The sequence below is a fragment of the Protopterus annectens genome, chromosome 16.part0 (assembly GCF_019279795.1).
Source record: "Protopterus annectens isolate FY-2018-M chromosome 16.part0, PAN1.0, whole genome shotgun sequence".
Classification (NCBI taxonomy): domain Eukaryota; kingdom Metazoa; phylum Chordata; order Ceratodontiformes; family Protopteridae; genus Protopterus; species Protopterus annectens.
The window spans coordinates 348,659,130-348,674,832 of NC_056750.1; the positions used below are offsets into that span (position 1 = coordinate 348,659,130).

Consider the following 15,703-nt stretch of genomic DNA (forward strand, 5'->3'; position numbering starts at 1 on the left):
TATAATACATTACAGTATTTATGGAAAATAATATGAAGGCAGTAACTATTATTACTGTAAAGAATATTTCTTAACTGATAACAATGCTATTTGTACAGTTGTAATAGCTTATATTTTTCAAAAAATATTACATCTTACGCTTTTTAAGTTTATTTTTCAGAAAATGCTCTGGAATGCAGGATGTGTGCAGGCTGCTAGAGGTATGACATTTCACACCACATAGGTGTTAATGAGTTAAAGATAGCCTGTTTTGTAAAGGTCTCATAGATAACTCAGGACTAGTGACGGACTATGTTCAGGTCCTGGTCCCTGGAGAGGCACCAAGGAAGAATCTTTTTTCCATTTTGCTAGGTAAAATTTTCTTGTGTTTGTATTCCTCACAACATTTAGCACATTCTCTGAAAATATGCGCCTAGAAGGGATGTCTGCTAGATCATCCAAGCTGTCACCTTTAAGGTCATCAGACTGCATTGCACTATGGACCCATTTTGGAGTCACAGCTAATTACTAGGCTAGCTGCCTTAAAAGGGCTATTCTAAGCCTAGTCGATTTCCCCTCCAAAAGGTGGGAATCAAACACTGCACCTTGTGTCTGTGAGTCAAATACCTTAACCATTACACCAACATTCTTGATTCTGTTCTTGCTAGAATTAGCATAATGGAGAACCATTTGCCTGTGTAAAACAGGGGCAACCAATATGACTTCTGGCACGTCTCCCTCAGTTTTCTGCAATACTTTTTAAATCAGCGCTAAATGCTCTTCTCACCCTAGAGAATGCTGACTTCTGTGCAGACATCAACACATGGTTTAAAGCCACACAGAGCACACTGGCAGTGCAAGGCTATAATGCCTTCCACACATTTAGACCAGCTACTACACAGACGGGGACTAAAGCTGGAGGTGTCTCGATTTACATCAAAAATAAATGTACCTCAAGGCTGGTCAAACAGGACAATGCACTTGAGCTTCTCTATGCTCAAATCACCTTAGGGAAAATCCCATACCATTTCTTTGCAAGCTATCGCTTCTTCACTATGACCCAATAAACCCATAACATGTATTTAAGTTTACCTTAAACACTCACCATCCAACCCAATACCATATTCATGGGCAACTTTAATTACCCCACTATTAACAGGGAATTGTATACAACACCGAATGTGCACAGAGGTTCCTGGATTTTATAAATACAAACTACCTGGACTAGATTGTCAATACGTCAATCAGGGACACAAACATACTGGATTTACTGCACAACCTGCTGGGTGTATAAGGTTTCTTTGAACAGTTTTACATATGCATAGGCTAGGAATACAAACACAAGAAAATTTTACCTAGCAAAATGGAAAAAAGATTCTTCCTTGATGCCTCTCCAGGGACCAGGATCTGAACATAGTCAGTCACTAGTCCTGAGTTATCTATGAGACCTTTACAAAACAGTGCTGCACACCCCCTAGTGTAATGACCTATGTGGTAGGTTCAGAACAAAAAAATGGTCTCCTCTGAAGGCAAAATAAAACCCAGATCCTCAGCTAAAACTGAGATGTTCAAGAATTACTCTAAGGTTAACTTACTGCTATTAAGTAACAGCCTGGCAAAAGTTCAAGCTCCCATAAATCCTGAGAACACTAATGCCTATGTAAAACTGTTCAAAGAAACCTTGTACACCCAGCATGTTAATAGCTGCATAAATGCAGCTGTACTCAACAGAAATAAGTACTACCTCAAAAAAACAATCCACCATGGTAGAATCATCAATAGGTTCTACAATAAAAGGAATAAAGCCATGGTTAGAAGATGTAGCACCCAGCTGCATTAAAGCAAAACAGACAACTCAGAGGAAAAATAAAGTCTACCAAAGCCAAGTAAATTTGGTCTCCCGTGCCAAGGGCAACCACAATGCATTCTAAAGCTACGTCTGCAACTTCAAAGTTAATACACAATTGTGTCCAGAGCTCATTGTTAATGGAGCCACCTATATTGAGCCAGGAGATGCAACAAATTTACCGGCATACAAATTCAGCTCTAATCACCTCTCTCTCTCCCTCAATGTCACCTTAGGAAATACCATCAAATGTAACTCTCAATACTATCACTAGCAAATCCATGTCTGATCCAGCTCTGTTAGAAATGCTACATCTAAAGAAATCCCAATCCATCCACACCACACGCTCCAGAGACCTCAACCTCAATACCACAATCAACAGAACAAGCTGGAGGGACAGGTTCATAACCCAGAGACTGCCCATGCTATGGAATAGACTTCCCTTACATGTCAAACAGAACACCTCACTGGCCCTCTTCAAGAGAAATCTTGATGAGTGGATGAAAAATAGAAAATTCACCCCAGGGATCACTCTGCTCGACAGAGGCACTGGGAACTAAGGCTGGGTGGCACGATGCCAGGGTAATCCTATGGGCTAGGCTTGTAAAGGCTCCAGGGCCATTAGCCTAGTACACACCTATGAAACTATAATGCTCTCTCTCTATGGCCAAGAACACTGCATCGATAGGCCTAGACAATATCCCAGGATGTACTCTAAATGAAATGAAACAAACTATCAAGGCCCTCTGGAATTGCTGTATAACTGTAGCCTCCAAACAGGCTTTGTGCCTAATGAATGGAGAACAGCAACAGTCATCCCACTACACAAAGGTGGGCCATCTACAGACCCTGGAAACTACAGGCCCATAAGTCTCACTAGTCTCATATGCAAAGCCATGGAAAGAATTATCATGGAAATTATAAATAACAACATAGGAAACGTCCAGATACTGTACCCAACCTAATATGGTTTTATCAGGGGCAGGTCATGCCTACTCAACCTGGTAGACTTCTATGAGAAGATCAACAAAGCAATGGATGAGAGTAAAATGGTTCACACTGCCTACCTTTACCTGGCCAAGGCATATGATACAATACCCCACTAGGGTATTGTTGTCAAACTCAAGATATTGGGTATAAACCCTTTTGTCACCTGGTGGACAGCCACCTGGCTCGCAAACAGGACCCAGGAACCTAGAATTTGGGAGTCTACCTCTACAAAGAGGCCAGTCATAAGCACCAACCCTCAGGGATCAGTCCTGGAACTGTTTCTTTTTGGCATCTACATCTCAAAAGAAAAGGGCCTCTGGCTGACCAAATCTGCAGACAACTGCAAATTAGAAGCAGTCACATAGTCCCCAGTGACACTAATGTTCTCCAGGAAAGGCTGACACAGACAAATAACTTGTGTCAAAGCCATGGACTCAAACAAAATACCAAGAAATGCATAATAGCATCCTTCAGGAAGTCATCCACCACTAGTAACTATCATTACACCCCTAAGAGTCAACCCAGTAGGGACTTGGACATACACAGACAGTAATCTTGCCTTTGACCATCACGTGTCAACAGTAATGAGGAAATAATTCTATGCTGTGCAACTTATAAACAAAGATATGGCATGTAGATCCAAAAAGTCATTGTTCCACTTTATTCAGCACTCATCAGACATATCAGTGAGTAAAACATCCCCTTAAGTATGTACCTAACCTGGCACATCCAAAAACTGAACATTCACAGAGGCTCCTCACTAAAAGAATATAAGGTGTAAGCAACATGTCCTGTGCAGACTGCCTCAAAGCCCTGTCATTGTATTCTGTCTTCTACAGGCTGTTGAGGGGAGATCTATGCCTGGCATACAAGGCATTGTCAAACCCCACCTGATGGATCTCCTGTACATCCACAAAACAAACAGTACTAGAATTACCTGTTCCAAAGATTAAAGCCTTGCTTGTGATATAAACTGGACTTGCTGGAGAGACAGGTATGTATCCCAGAGACTATCCCTTCTCTGGACAGCCTCCCCATCCTTGTAAAGCAACCCAACTCAAATGTAACTTGGAGAACTGGATGGGGAACAGGAAATTCATCCCTGGTTTGGCACCTACGTCTCTAATGGACATGGGCATCCTGTAAATGGTTTGTCACCCAGGCTCTGTATGTAAATGTTTCCTCTCCCAAGCCCCTTCTTACACTTATCAAAAACACCAGAACTTGTCAGAGATCTGGGATGCTTGGCTAGGCTTAAAAAGTCCCTAGTGGTGGATTGTGTAGTACACAGCTATGAACTTATATAAGAGGGAAAGTGTACAGCTGGAGATGCTGTTCTGCAGTAGAAATTTCTCAGTTGCCTATTTTCTAAGGAAACAAGAAGGTTTACTTCTGACATATCCAAATTGTAAACCAGATACAGGAAAGTTTCCCCTGCTCAACACCACTTGTGTGGCTCTAACTGGGATCTGCTTAGCCTCTCTGCCAAGACATTCTGCTTATAGGGAGTGTAGATCAGTCTGATGGCCAGGCCTGACTCTTGGCAATCTCTCATTCCTGTACTGCTAACCTGCACAAATGGGTACTCCCTTGTTTGTTTTTGCACCACAACTGTAGTGTTGTCCATAAGAATTTAAAGGGGTCCTGTGCCAAATCTGCTCGAATGTTTTTAATGCCAAGATAACAGCTACCATTTCTTTAAAAAACGAGCGTTTCTTTCTCATGTTCTTGTCATATGTATCTAGTCCATACAGTGTCCCTGGACTAACCTGAAAGGTACCCCTAAATTGAGCTGTGCCTGCAATTCCCACCATGAGAGTTCGTATTCAATGCAGAACAGGAAATGGGGGGGGGTGCATTCCAGTGACTGAAAATATTAACACCATCTGTTTCTAAAGTATCATGGCAACCTCCTCAAGTCCAGTCTTGCCAATGAAACCATGAGTATGCATGATGCTATGAACACAGGAACACTGATAAACTCTCTTCCCTTTATAATGCCCCCAATAGCTTGTACCTGTCCAGACACATGCAACAACTGGAACACCCACAGAGATACCTTAATAAAAGGATACAGGGCCTAAACATGTCCTACATGGACCAACTCAAAGCCCTAATTACTATACTCTGTAACCTACAGACTGCTAAGAGGTGACCTGTGTCTGGCATTCAAGGCATCCTCCAACCCAATACTGATGGATTTACTGCACATTAACAAGTCAAATTACATCAGAAATACTTGGTTTGGGAATCAAAACCTCTTCTGCAACATCAAGAGAATGGTTTGGAGGGACAGGTTTATCTTGCAGAGGATACTGCTGTTCTGGGAAAGACATCCACATAAAGCATAGTTCATCCATGTCCATATTCAACTGCAACTTAGACCTATGGATGGGAAACAGAAAATTTACCCCAAGACTACCCTCTGTACTACTCATAGACAGAGGCAGCTCCTAAATGCTTTCTCCCATGAATGGGTCCCTTCAAATTATCAATGGTACGACCCCAGTTATTCTCCTTAGGAGTAATATATAATTATCAACCATGAGATGGGTAAGGACAGTCTCTAACCAAACAGGATAGGTTAATTCGAGCACAAAAAGGGAAACTGGCTAGACTTAAAATGGTCCTCAAGGGCAACTAGCCTAGCACTTACCCATGAACCTATAAACCATTATCATATCCTTCTCAGGGGGTGTTTGGAGAAAGAGGGTCAGGGATAATACCTTGCCCTCTGAGAGGAAAACTCTCTCCGCAGTTCAGTGTCCAATAATACCCCCCCCCCCCCCCCCAAGCAGTACTTTCATTACTGGGTCAAATTTGACTTTTTGAGGCTGAGAGAGAAAGACAGACATACACACAAACCTAATCTCTGAAAATATGCTAGGGTGAAATTCAAGGCCTGAATTACCTTGATAGAGTCTGCTTGAATAAAGCAGTTTAAGAACTAGAGACAGTAGACAAGCCAAGGGGCAATAAGGGATACTGGAAAATGATTGGCAGAGTCCAGAGAGACAGCAAAAAAGACTGAAAATACAGAAGTATGAATGCTGAGGAACACTGTTTCCCTTTAATCTTTTTTTTTTTTTTTTTTTTTTTTTTTGCAGGAGGTAACCCCAAATACCTGTATATACAGACTGCAAGATCATTATACCTTAGAGAAATATGAATATTCTGAAAAATTGCAAACTGTGAATATATGTATGCATAAATGTATACACACACACAAATATAAACAAAAAGGGAAAAATAGTTGTACAGGAACGAGTGTTTTAGATACTAGCATACAGATTACTTAAATGGGCCGTTGTCACAACTTCTTATGGAAGATCCGTGTCAAAGATTACTTGGCATACTTATTAAAGATAAGCATAAAGGATTCAAGCTGGAATTGCTTTGTTTAAACCACATTTGGTTAAAACAAGTGATGAGTCACCTATGCAAGTCTAGATTTTTGTCCATCCAGTCTCCACATTTCTGGGAATTGACAATTCAAGTCATGAGATTTTCAAGTATTATCATAACTCTTAAAAGAAACTTCTCATTCATTTCGCCAACTCCCAGTTCTACTAAAAAAATGGCATCTGTCAATCACTTCAGGAAAACATTTCTTATAGGGTAACAAATGTACCAATCTCACCAGGAAAATATAAACAATTCTCTTTACAGGCATGCATAAGTGAATGTTAGTTTGGGGATACTTTAGATGCCCCTAAGGAAATGCTATTATTTTTTAAATGTATAGAAGTGTGCAGTAGTTCATGCTTATGGCTTACCTTAACCTCTGGATCTGTGAGAACATATCCTGGATCCATGAGGGACACTAGGAAGTAAAGCAGCACTGACACAAGGACCAGCAGTACAAACACCACTGGCTGCAGAAGGTCACCTCTCTCCACTTGTTTCTGAAGATCTAGGAAGAAAATAATTGCACAATTAGCCACAAAGAAAATTAAATATGTCCTACGAACTGCATAGTCATACCAAGCTTCATACCTGGTCAAATGAAGACCTTTCCAGCTGTAAGAATCTTGACTATACATATTCTCAAACATGCGTTAAAATATGCACCTGTGACTGAGCACTCCAGTTCAAAGTACTGCAAATTATTAAATATTCTAGGATGCTGCTAGTTTAGGTTTTGCTCTCCTCTACACACACTCTGGCTTTGTATGTTACTTGTACTTTATCTTCAGCTCAGGTTGTGGCTGAAAAGGGTGCCTGGGGATCATTCCACCAACTCACTTTTCAAAATAACAACTAAATCATGTTATACTAAATGAAACATTCATGGCCATAATATGACACCAAGAAACAAGTAAAATTATTGTGAATACATATCAGGCAACTAGATATAATACAAATTACACAATGCAATGACTTTGCACACCCTAAAAAGTACAGTTTTGTACCTACCATAAATGTAGATGTTCGAGTGCTCATACAGCTGCAGTCATAACAGATGGGTTATCCTGCCGTCAGGCGGGTCCTTGGTCGGCCGAATTCCAAAGTCTAGGTCCGGCGTCGGTTGTCGTCGCTTCTTCCCTGACGTCAGTGCGGCAGGGGTATAAAAGAGCCAGCCGACGCCATCTTCTTCAGTTTTTCTTGACCCAGATGTCAGGTGCCCCCAGAAGGAAGGCAAAACATAAACTTATATAATCATGCAATATAGAATAATCAAAAAACAGTAGTTTGCAAGCAAATACACCATAAAAGAATGCCCCAAATAGGTTGTATGAGAAGGTGTTTGTCATAAGGCCTGTCCTAAGAGGGGATGGAGGGAGGGAAACCTGGACTGCAGCTGTATGAACACTCGAACATCTACATTTATGGTAGGTACAAAAGTGTACTATGTTCATCGTGCATACAGCTGCAGTCATAACAGATTGGTAGAATCCCAAAGCTAAGTAGGGGTGGCAGGGACTAAGTGGAACTAGGAGGAGCAAGGATGCCCTGCAAGACAGCTGTGGCAAATCCCACTCTAGATTTAGAGTAAAGTGGAAGGTGATCGTGTTTGGAGAAAGTGGCTGCTTCCAAAATGTCCTTGGTAGGAACCCCCCTGAGGAAAGCTGCAGAGGTAGCTGTGGCCCTTGTGGAGTGGGATCTGATGCTTGAAGGCACAGCTTTTCCATGAAATGAGTAACAAAAGCGTATGCAGTGGGCTATCCATTTTGAGATTGTCTGTTTGGAGATAGCCTTTCCTTGAGCACCTGTAGCATAGGACACAAAGAGTTGCTCGGATTTCTTGAATGGCTTTGTCCTGTCCAAATAATAACGAAGTTGTCTGTGAATGTCCAAGGAATGCAGTAGTCTTTCCCCTTTGTTTTGTGGGTTAGGGTAAAAGGTAGGTAAGTGAATAGACTGATTCAAGGCTACACTGGATACTACCTTTGGCATAAAGGTAGGGTTGGTTCGCAAGGAAACTCTGTCCTGATGGAAAATGATGAAAGGTTGCACAGCCATGAGGGCCTGTAGTTCCGAAACCCTGCGTGCTGAGGTGATAGCCAGAAGGAAGGCTGTTTTCCATGACAAGTATTGTAGTTCTGTTGAAGCAGCTGGCTCAAATGGAGGAAGGGTCAGCTTTTCCAATATGAAGTTGAGGTCCCAAGCAGGGACTGGTGGTTTCCTTGGGGGGTTTATATTCTTAGCCCCTCTGAGCAACTGTCTTAAGAGAGGATGAGAGAATAAAGGAGGATCTGTGTTGTATTGTGCAGAAATGGCTGAAGCATGGATTTTGATGGAGGAGAAGGAAAGTCCACTGTTTAACATCTCAGCTAGATACTGTAAAATTTGAGGTAAATTTATTACCCAAGGATTCTGGCCCTTTTTCTGATTCCAGGCACAAAACCGTTTCCATTTGGCAGAGTAGGCTTTTCTAGTAGAAGGTCTTCTGGCCTCCAAGATGACATCCTGCACCTCCTTGGAGAGGAGGGTCTGTTGGAAATTCAAGGGATTCTCCATGCAGCTAGATTTATGGTTTTGAGCTGGCTGTGAAGGGTTTTGAAGTTGTGCTGGGACAACAGAAGAGGCACTAGAGGTAGGATCCATGGTGGGGAATGCGTGAGGCTCTTCAGGAGTGGATACCAGTACTGTCGCGGCCAGTCTGGAGCAATGAGAATCATTTTGGGCCTCTCTGCTCTGGCTTTTAATAGAACTTTGGGCAGCAGAGGGAGAGGCGGAAAGGCATAGACTGTCAATGTTGTCCAATTGAAAGAAAGTGCGTCCACTTTCCAGGCCTGTGGATGGTAGGTCCTTGAGCAAAATTTTTTCACTTGGTAATTTCTGTGGGTAGCAAAGAGATCTATGTCTGGCTGTCCCCATGCCTGAGTTATCATTGCGAAAACTTGAGGATGCAACTTCCATTCGTGTGGATCTGTCATATTTCTGCTTAGGCTGTCTGCCAGTGTGTTTTCCTTCCCTGGCAGGAATTGTGCCTAAAGTTGGATTTGCAATTCTAGAGCTGTGTTCCAAAGGGTCATGGCTAGTCTGCACAGGGGGTATGAATGAGTTCCCCCCTGTTTGTTTATGTACCACATCACTGTGGTGTTGTCTGTCCTTATCAATAGCTGGCCTGGATGCAGTAGGTCTTTGAAGGCCATAATAGCATTTTGCACTGCTAGCATTTCCTTTTGGTTGATGTGTAGGTGCTTCTCTTTTTGGGACCATTTTCCCTGAATGCACTGATCTGTCATGTGTGCCCCCCAGGCGTAGTCCGAGGCGTCTGTTGTGATGATTTGAGTTGCTTGAGGTATGCAGAAAGGGAGACCTATGTTTCTTTGGCATGCTTGAGCCCACCACAGAAATTCCTTTTGAAGACATGGAATGAGTGGTATAATTGTTTCCAAACTGTGGCTGTGTTGAGACCATATGTTTTTTAGGTACCACTGAAGTTTCCTCATATGCAGCTTTGCACATGGGATCAGCAGGATGCAAGATGCCATGAATCCCAGAGCCTGCAGGACTTTCCTTGCAGTCAGCCTGGTGAAGTTTGCTATTTTGCTGAAGTATTGAGATAGTTGCCCTTGTTTGTCTGGCGTGAGGTAGGCCATCTGGTTGTTTGTATTCAAGCTGGCACCCAGGAAAATTAGAAGTTATGTACTCACCATAACGTTCCATCTGAGTAGGTGTATTCATTTGTCTGCAACCTGTGGGTTATGGATCCGATATCGGATCCGAACCGGCATGGTTTTCCAGCTATGGATCCAAGCTCTCAGCTCCTCCCCTCACCCATAATGCCCTGCTCTACCCTCATGACCTCAGATCGAGTTTGCCAACAGCAAGAACACCCTGAAAAGGGTAACAGATAATATGCAGGAAACTGAAAGGCCAGGGGGATAGGAGGGCGGGATGGTTGCAGACAAATGAATACACCTACTCAGATGGAACGTTATGGTGAGTACATAACTTCTAAATCTGAAGTAGGAGATTCATTTGTCTGCAACCTGTGGGACAGAGTCCCCAGCTACCTGAATCTTGGGCGCCATCATGGAAGGATATTCCGAGCACCCATGAGCCAAATGATGCTCTACCCCTAGATGCAAGATCCAACTTATAGTAGGAAATAAAAGTATGAGATGAAGCCCACGTGGCTGCTGCACAAATATCATCTAGAGGAATCCTAGCCTTAAAGGCTGCCGAGGTAGATACTGACCGGGTTGAATGGGCATGTACACCCTCCGGTGCGGGCCTTCCTGAAGCTTGATAAGCCAATAAGATGCACTGTGAAATCCAGCGAGACAGAGAAACTTTAGAAATTGGCTTGCCCAAATTAAATTTAGCAAAGGAAATAAACAACTGGTCGGATTGCCTATGACCAGCCGTTCTGTTTAGATAAAATCTAAGTTGCCTGTGGACATCTAATGAGTGAAGCTTGTATTCACCTTTGTTTTCATATTTAGGGAAGAAAACAGGGAGGTTAATGGACTGATTAATGTTTGCTTCAGAAGCAACTTTAGGAAGAAAGGACGGGTTGGTCCTGAGGTAAACACGGTCCGGATGAAATACCAAGTAAGGAGGTTTAGCTGATAATGCTTGAAGCTCTGAAACTCTCTTGGCCGATGTAATGGCTACCAAAAAGGCTGTCTTGTAAGACAAGAATTTGAGATCCACCGTAGCAGCTGGTTGAAGGGGGCAGTCAAAGCCTGGAGAACCAAAGAGAGGTCCCAAGGAGGAACCGCTTGTTTTACAGGGGGCCTGAGAAGAAAAGTACCTTTAAGGAAAATTTTACACAACTTGGCTGACATAAGAGGATTAGAGTCATGTCCAATGTGATAATGAGAAATTGCCGCTAGTTGTATTTTGACTGTGGAACTGCTGGCACCATCGTTAAAAAGAGTGGTTAGAAAGTCAAGCACTAAGGGGAGAGGAACCGTGAAGGGATTCAGGCCTTGCCGCTCCGCCCACAAAGAAAACCGTTTCCACTTGCTGCGGTAGACTTTCCTAGTGGACGGTTTATGAGCTGCCACCAGTATTGCCTTAACAGGTGACGAAATACCGGGAGTCCTAATCAAGAGTGGAACTGGAGCAGCCAAGCGGTCAGCTTCAGGTTGTCCAGGTTCGGAGGAGGTATGCAGGATGGATGGGATATCAGATCCGGAATGGGATCTAGAATCCAAGGAGGATTCACCGAGTGAGACCTTAGAAAGGGGAACCAGATCTGTCGAGGCCAGAACGGAGCAATGAGAATCATTCTGCAACCCACCCGAGAGGCTTTCTGAAGAACTTGGAGCATCAGAGGCAAGGGTGGATAAGCGTAAAGAAGACCGGGTGGCCAAGCAGTCTCTTGGAGAACCTCCTGGAGGGGGTATCAGAGCAAAAAAACTGTCGCACTTGGTGTTTGAGGGAGAGGCAAAAAGATCGCATGAAGGAGTTCCCCACCGTGCGAATATGCGTTCCGCTACTTGAAAATTGAGAGACCACTCGTAAGGGGACAGAATGGTGCGACTGAGCTTGTCTGTTAGGATGTTGGACCGACCCGGAATGCGCGTTGCTATTAGAAAGCGGTTGGTGGAGATTGCCCATTCCCAAACTCTCATGGCTTCTCGACAAAGGGGGTAAGACATTGTTCCCCCCTTGCTTGTTGATGTACCAGACCACAGACATGTTGTCCGATGGGAACAAGTGCGATTCAAAGGGAAGAAAGTCCTGAAGTGCTAGCAACGCTAAGAGCACTGCTCTCATCTCTAGAACGTTGATATGCAGTGAGGTCTCTGTATCGTTCCACGTGCCTTGGACGGTCCGGCCCGCAAAATGCCCCCCCCCCACCCGAGGCGGGAGGCGTCCGTGGTCACCGTGGCGAGGGGGGGAGAAGGACAAAATGGGCGGCCTCCGTGGAGATCTGGAGAGTGAAGCCACCACAGGAGGGACCGCTTGCAAGCCTTGCTGATCGCAATGGGATGATGCATAGGGAGAGCAAGGTATGACCACTGCACTAAGAGAGTCCACTGGAGGATGCGCATATTGAGCCTGGCAAGAGGGAGAAGTGCTATAGCAGACGCCATGGACCCTAGAGCTCTCAGGACCAACTCCCGGAACAGAACTTGAGTGGAGAATGGCCCGCACCTGGAGCTGCAGATTTTGAACTCTGTCCGCAGTGAGGAAGGCTCGTAAACTCCTTGTGTCTAGCCTGGCCCCTATAAAATCTAAGAGCTGTGTGGGCACCAGGTTGGATTTCTTTGTATTTATTGTAATGCCCAGAAAGGGAGCAAGATGGAGAAAGGAGTCTCGCCAATAATAGTAGATGCCTTGTTGGGCGGTAAGAAGCCAGTCGTCCAGGTAGGGAAAGACCTGCACCCCCTGAAGCCTCAGGTGGGCCGCTACCACCGCTAATACTTTGGTGAACACCCTGGGGGCTGTGGTGAGACCAAAGGGAAGGACCCGGAACTGGTAGTGACTGGCTCCCAGCCGGAAGCGGAGGAACCTCCTGGAGCGCCTGTCCATCAGGATGTGGTAGTACGCATCTTTGAGGTCTATAGAGCACATCCAGTGATTTTCTCCCAGAAGGGGGAGAATAGACTGCAGAGTGACCATTGAATTTTTCCTTGGGAACTGCCAGATTCAAGAGAGAAAGGTCTAGAATTGGTCTTAGTTCCCCGTCTTCTTTGGCACTAAAAGAACCTGGAGTAGAACCCTGATCCGATCTGGGGGGACGGGCTGGATGGCTCTTTTCTTTAGCAGATGGCCAATTTCTGCCAAAGCGGCCTCCCGTTGACCGGGTGGAGCGTCTGGGAGGGACTTCAACTTTGGAAAGTGAAGAAAAGGGATGCGGTATCCTCTGGATATGATTTGGAGAACCCAGCGGTCTGATGTTATGGACTCCCATGCCGCTAGGTGCCCCGAAAAACGTCCTCCGACTGCCTCCAGAGTGGAGCAGCCGGGCAACCCCTCAGGGTTGCTGCGCGGGCCGTTCAGAGAAAGGTTCTCTGGACCCGAAGTTTCTGGGAGCCCCTCTGCCTCTAGGGCGGCGTCCTCCCTGTCCTCCTCTGCCACGGAAGGACTGGTTGTCCGGAGCAGGCTGGGACTGCTGCGACTTCCGGAACCACATCTTCTTCTGACCCTTTTGGTTCCTAGAGTAGGGCCTCTGGGGTGCAGAGAAGCGGATTCCGACGGCAGACAGCGTCTTCCCGTCCTTCTCGCTCTGGGTCAAGGTTTCGTGAACGGTTTTGCCAAAGAGGGCAGAACCATCGAAGGGGGCGTTCACAAACGACGCTTTGAAGGGCTCAGAAAAATCGCAGTGATGGAGCCAGGCCTGACGTCTAGTGACTAGGCCTGCCCCTGCGGCTCTAGCGGCGCCTTCCGTAGCTTGGGAGAGTAGCCGCATAGAGGTATTAGTAACTGATCTAAGAGTGGCCATGCGGGTGGAGTGCAGAACCCTGTCCTCCTCCGACATGGACTCTGGGGGAGAAGCAGCGTATTCTTTAATGAGATCTCGCTGCATCCTAATGACGTGTGCCAGGTAGTTCAGCACCCTTACCGAGAAGGTCGCTGAACTAAACATCCGCTTCCCCAAGCGGTCCATTATCCGAGACTCCTTGCTCGGGGGATGGACTGAGGGACTCTCCTGAGCAAGTTCCCTCTTGGTGGCCGCCGCCGTCAACATGGCATCTACCGGAGGCCCCTTACTCCAATGGGCACGGTCGGACGGTGGGCTGAGGATCCTATCGGGCCTCTTAGGAATTGGCTCCACGGTGTCCGGTTCCTTCCACGCCCTGGTGGTAATGAGGTCCACCAGGGGGTCGGCAGGAGGGACACCCAAGAGGTAGACGGGCCCGCTTCAAATGCCTCCAAGAACACGGACTCGTCCGAGGAAGACTTGGGGGCAGACCACCCCCCCCTTATACGGAGCATTTCCATGATGTCTCCAAATGAGACATCCTCGGGGGGTGACCGTGGGGAGCCTTCCCCTTCCTCCAAGTCCGTGTCTTCCGTGAGAGACTCTGGGGAGTCAATGTGCCTCCTTTTGCATGCTTGCGAGGAACATCCTCTGGGGGGCTGTCAGAGGACTCCTCGCAAGCAGCAACTTGTTCCATTGGAGCAGCTTGGGGCACAGAAGCGGGCTGTCCCAAGGGCCGGATGGTGGAAGCCTGTCCCAGTGCAGAGGGAGCGCAGGACGGAGCCGAAACAAGTGCCGGGGGTCCGGAGACCCTCAACAGGGCCCTCTCCACTACATCAAAGCCGAAGGAGCCGACCTCGACCAAAGGATCCGACAATCGGCTCCCCTCGGATCCGAAGAGTGGATCGAGCGGCGCCCGGCGCTCGGATCCGAAGGGACAGTGCGCTCCGACACAGACGGCGCCGAAGGAGCACTGATCCCCCCGGATCCGAGGCTCGGATCCGATGCACTCGAGGGCAGGGTCGGATCCGAAGTACAAAGTACTATCGGCACCGACCCACCCCCGAAGCTGCTCGGCTCCAGCTGCTCCGAACCCGGATAGCGGGTCGGAGAAGGAGCAATCGGTTTGAAAAGGGTGTTGAGCTCCCCAGAGGGGAGGCAAACACTCCCATCTGCATCTGGGCCTGGATGAACCTTCTCATCATCCGGTCCAGATCAGCATCGAAGGCTATCGTGGATCTCGGAAGCTACCGAGGTAGGCCTGGAGTGCCTCCTCGATAGCCTCGGCGGAGATCGGGTCTCCTCCTCCTCAGGTCCCGGTGAAAACACACTGGAGACCGGGCCGAAGGAGGAGACCGAGCCGACGATGGAGCCGACAGCGGGCCGGGAGAAGCCGCTTGGCTGGCGGGGCGAAACAGAGGTCTCGGCCCGCCGCTTATGGTGCTTCTCCCTCCGGTCCTTTTTCTAGCATCCCTCTCCTCCGAACCAGAAGCGGGAGGTTGAGTCCCAGGAGGAGGAGGGGTGCCGCAGAGGATAACCGTGAGCACGGTTACTCCCGAAGGAGCGGAGGCGAGCCGAGTCCGGCGGTAAAAGGCCCGCCAGAACAAGCTTGGACCTCCGCTCCTTCAATGCCCTGGGGTTGAACCCTGCACAAATGGAACAACCAGATGTGAGGTGTTCAACCCCAGGCATCTAACACACGAGTGTGGCCATCAGCTGGGGAAAGCTAATGGCCACACACGAAGCATTTAGAGAAGATAGATTTGGCTTGGTCTGCCATCCCAATCTAACACAGAAGTTACTAAAACTAAAAGTAACTAAACAACAAAAATACACTCACAGGCCCAACACACACACACTACGCCAACAGCGAGGGGAGGGATAAAACTTTTAGATTAACTCTAAAAAGTAAATATATCAAAGGAGGAACCTACACTTTCACACAAAAAATCAATAACAACTTTAAAATTCTGAAATTTAACACTTAAACTAGCACTTAGCTTGAGAGCTTGAGAAACAAATCCAGTCACCATGCGCGGCAAACAAGATCTGGGGTC

At 46.4% G+C, this 15,703-nt stretch overlaps 1 protein-coding gene across 1 annotated transcript in view; it reads right to left on the reverse strand.

The window, feature by feature from the left end:
• Positions 1–15,703, reverse strand: part of ZDHHC12 (zinc finger DHHC-type palmitoyltransferase 12) — a 706,764-nt gene that overhangs the window by 464,895 nt on the left and 226,166 nt on the right. Inside the window, exon 2 of the mRNA XM_044058703.1 lies at positions 6,592–6,728. Coding sequence (XP_043914638.1) covers positions 6,592–6,728 — 137 coding nt within the window. The remainder of the gene's footprint in view (positions 1–6,591; positions 6,729–15,703) is intronic.